Source organism: Sinocyclocheilus rhinocerous, unplaced genomic scaffold (assembly GCF_001515625.1).
Source record: "Sinocyclocheilus rhinocerous isolate Xijiao unplaced genomic scaffold, SAMN03320098_v1.1 scaffold2134, whole genome shotgun sequence".
Classification (NCBI taxonomy): Eukaryota; Metazoa; Chordata; class Actinopteri; order Cypriniformes; family Cyprinidae; genus Sinocyclocheilus; species Sinocyclocheilus rhinocerous.
The window spans coordinates 399,146-403,616 of NW_015652303.1; the positions used below are offsets into that span (position 1 = coordinate 399,146).

Sequence of the window (4,471 nt, forward strand, 5' to 3'; positions counted from 1 at the left end):
TATATATATATACATACACATATAGATAATATATGGCATAAACTCACGTATAGTCTCCAGAGTGTCTTGGGCTGCAGAAATCCAGCCCAGAATCGCTCGATGCGGCCGGGTGTTTTGGGTGCAACGGTGGGTTCTCGAGGACTAAGCTCCTGATCTTTGAGCCACTGCCGCCGAAGCTTTGATAACTGCTCAAAGCGGAGTTTTTCATCCGCTGAGTATCCAGTCATAATGAATTTCTTATTTCTCAAATAAAGCCGAATTTACAATGACATCTAAAGAGGACAAACCTCCCAGAGTGCAACGCGAACTCAGGAACGTCAACATAAATATCGGGGTTTTACACAGCGACACCTGCTGATCTGGAGTCAAATCACTATTGTGATGATTCGCACCACTACCACACGAGGTCGTGCGTTATTAACTGCCTGTGCACTTTCTTCGATAGAAGAGCTCAAGGTTTTGTTGTTTAGCACTTAGCATAGCCATGCTAGGCCCTACTGGTAGATCATCGGGGTGCAAAATGTTTCTTTCTTCATTTATGATTCAAAAGTAGTAATTGTTTGCTGACATATAAATTGCAAATATTTCATTATAAAACATATTTCACCAGTGCCCAGTTTGTCTATATTTTTCACTGTATGCGGCCTTTCAGGTCACACCTCAGTAAGTTAGAATGCTGGAACATTTTCTATGAAGAAAACAAAAATTAATGTAGGCTACTGCTCTATAATATTCTGAATATCAAACCTCTTTATGACTGGTTTATGGGTGTCTTTAAGAAACTGTGAATAATGTGTGAATAATGTGTAGTACAAAAAGTCTCTGGAATGACATTAGAGAATGTGAAGCTGACGTCACGGCTTGTGAATTCTACTTGGGGTGAATTAGAAGAACTTGAACAGGGACATTAAAGGCAGGGTATGTGATTTTTCAAAAACACTTTAGAAAACTGATTCGGCTGAATAGCAAAACAAACTTCTATCCAATCAGCACTAAGGGGCGTGTCTACTCGTGATGTGGTGTGGAGGAGAGAGCTTTCAGTGCATGGGACGGACATTAGCCGAGCCGAGCGACAGAAGATGGAGATGGCGGATAAAAAACAAAAGAGGAAAACGTCTGCGGAACGATAAGGCAAGAAGTAGGACCCGTGTAAATATCGGATCAGCTTTCCAGCGCTGGAGAGAACTCAAGGAGCGGAGGCCTGCAATCGGACGCCGAGGTTGCTTTGTTTCTTCTCAATAGGTGAGTAACACCGTGTCTACAACAGCTAAAGTCTGCCTACACTGGACGCGCTCAAACGACCGTAGAAAACCATTTGAAATGTGTCCGCACGTCATAAATACAGGTGCATCTCAATAAATTAGAATGTCATGGAAAAGTTCATTTATTTCAGTAATTCAACTCAAATTGTGGCTTTGTTTCACAGAACTAATCGTTGCCTGGGTTGCGTACGTATATGTGGGGCGGAGCTATCAAAATAGGGGCAAGACCCTTTTGGGGTAGGGGCGTGTATGTTTAGGTGATTTCAAATATCAACATTGGCTACCAGAAATCGCTTACTCTGCCTTTAAAACCCTTAACACAAACAACGCTTCATGTGGCTTAATGTACCAAGACAGTGATAAAAACAAAATTGTAAAGCATATACTAATTGCAGATACGCATATAAGCCCAAAAGTGAACGCAGCGCGTTTATTTACACGTTAAGCGTTTTCCTATAAAGAATGCTTAATGCACTGAGACAGTGATATTAAAAAAACACATTCTGTACACATCTTACTAATAAAGCATAATATCTGCAGAAAAACGGATGAACCCAAAATATGAACTTTAAATACTGTCTTAATGCATAAGTGTTTTCTTCATTACGATTTTCTAAAGGGACGAAAATGCTTAATGTGTAATTAAACAAGTTGGGTTAATATTCTGGCCTCATCTGCATATCTTTTAGCATCACTGTCTTACCACATTAAACCAGCATTTTAAAATGCTACAAAACTGTTCACAAGCTTAAAGGGATTTAATTTTAGGTCCTCGGTCCGTTCACCGCAGGGGCCCCGGGTGCGACCGCACCAGTTGCACCCCCCTAAGGACGGCCCTGATGGCTGAAGCAGCAGCGAGTGTACAGCGGGCGGCACTGTTTTCACGCTAATCAGATCAAAGTAATCGAAATTCTACAAATCTTAAGAGGTAAAAAAAAAATCCAATTATCATGCGAAGCGATAAAATAGCTTCTCTTCCCTGCAAACGATCCAATGAAGAATGTGAATATTTAACTTATGGCAAAAACAAAACAAAAGATAAGCAGGTATCTGTATTAATTTCAGCATTTGTAGCAGAGGGTGATCCTCCCAGAATGGCGGCGGCGCCTCAGGCATGCAACGCGGCGTGACATAGCTTCACATTCTCTATAGGCCTACATATGAAACAACTCGTTAATATTCCTATTTAAAATGCAAAATAACGCTAATATGGGCATGCTGTATCACTTCGTTGTTTCTATTTATGGGCTTTTTTGCCTTTGATAGAACAGTAAAAAGAGAGGAAACAACAGGAAAGAAGAAAGGGGAACAGGATCAGTAAAGGACCACAAGATGCAGCTGTGCAATGGGAGCACTGCCCACAAGTTTTTTTTTTAAATTAATTAATCATTTATAAACTTGGTATAGGCACTTTCGTCTAATTTTAATTGATAGCAGACACTCTCTCTCACTCACTAATATATATATATATATTAAATAGTATTACAGATTAAAATAGTATTTTCTTGTAAAATTACCTTATTTTTATTTACAGTTTTACAAAATATTTGTTCCACATATTATGGAGATTGGTACTGGGCTAGAAAAACAATGATCTACACTACAAACACATATTTCTTTTTTCTTTCTTTCTTTTACAAAGATTGTTACAAATAATGACTCTGGAGAGCCAGTGTGTATAAAACATTTTAATTATTTATATTACAATACAAGAATACATAATACCTTAGAGTGTGGGCTCAAACATAGCCAGCACCAGGTAAATATGTGTATGTACACACAGACACACACACAAAGAAAAAAAAATAACACCTTTACAATATTATACAATATTATCTGACTTGTTTTCTAAAAGGAAATCTGTTCACAGGTCTCTGGCACAGAACCCTCCCTTTCACAGTCTCCTCTTTTCCACAACGGTTTCCCTCATGCTAAAACGCAAGCGTTCGGTGAGCTATGCCACACACGCTGACCGGTCAACAAACTGCTCCATGAACACAAAACAAACAAAAGCAGGGGAGAGGCAAAGTGAGCAGAAAATATGGGTCACAAATCTAGTCATATAAAGATAAATCTGATATTAAACCTGATGCCTCCAAAAATTGGGAGGGGTTAGAAAAATAAAAGTCTGTATCTAAAAGAATCTATACGGCAGGAATCTTTTTCTTTCTCTCTTCTAGTGCTTTTATGTGAATAACAAAGGTAAAAGGAATTTTTATATAGCTATATATTTTTCTTGGTCACTCTGGTCTTTTTTAGTAGCCTTCACTGCCTGTCTTTATCCTATCTAGCTTTCCTGCTGCACTGACTATTCTCAATCGTACATGCTCTGCAGAAAAACACAAAGTATCACTTGTTTCTTCCTGGTCTGTTTTTTTTTCTCCACTGAGTGATGGCACACATTTAAAATCCTTGGACACCTGGCACTTTCCACATAATTATATCTGTGCCTGTCTGCTGACATACCCTCATTTTAGTGTTTTAAAGTCCCCCCCCCCAAAAAAAAAAAACTAAAAACAAAAAAAAAAAACAAGAAAGAAAAGCCTGCAGCCACTGAATAGCCCTGTATCTGTCACAAAGTATTTCTTAGATAATGCCAATGAAAACTACAATCTCTTAGAGATGGTATAAAATCTCATGTCTAATTCTCTGAACTTTCAATCAAAGCATGTTAATGGGAGGTTCTGTGCGAGAGGTTTTTTAATTTAACAAGTCACTTGATCAACATACTGAAACACACTCAAAAAGAATAGTTTTGCTACAACAGTCAGGCATATCCATGACATAAATGTAAACTCTTCTTTAAAATGTAGCTTTAAAAAACAAAAAAAAAAACAAAAACAAAAAAAAAAACATTTTCTCCCTCCTCTGGAAGCCCGCGTCTGCCACTACAAAAAATAAAAAATTATATTGCAATTCTGAGTTTATATCTCATTTTAATATGTTTTAATATATATTATAAAGTAATATATAAAACTCCACGAAGAAATGTCAAAATTGTGAGATATAAACTCACAATTACAAATTGTGATATAAAAAAACGTTGTTTTAATTTTTTTTATTCTGTGGCTGGGGAAAAAAAACTCAGAATTCAGTTTACACTGACAACTGTGTAAAAGTCAGAATTCTGAGTTTATAGGCTATCTACAGAGAAACAAAGTCCAAACTGTGAGATAAAAAGTCACAATTACCTTTTTTTTTATTGTTTT

The 4,471-nt window shown here is 37.3% G+C and overlaps 1 protein-coding gene across 1 annotated transcript in view; it reads right to left on the reverse strand.

The window, feature by feature from the left end:
- ndufb6 (NADH:ubiquinone oxidoreductase subunit B) overlaps positions 1 to 337 on the reverse strand; it is a 1,730-nt gene extending 1,393 nt beyond the window's left edge. Inside the window, exon 1 of the mRNA XM_016520543.1 lies at positions 48 to 337. Coding sequence (XP_016376029.1) covers positions 48 to 227 — 180 coding nt within the window. The 5' untranslated portion in view covers positions 228 to 337. The remainder of the gene's footprint in view (positions 1 to 47) is intronic.
- Between the last annotated feature and the right edge of the window lie 4,134 nt (positions 338 to 4,471).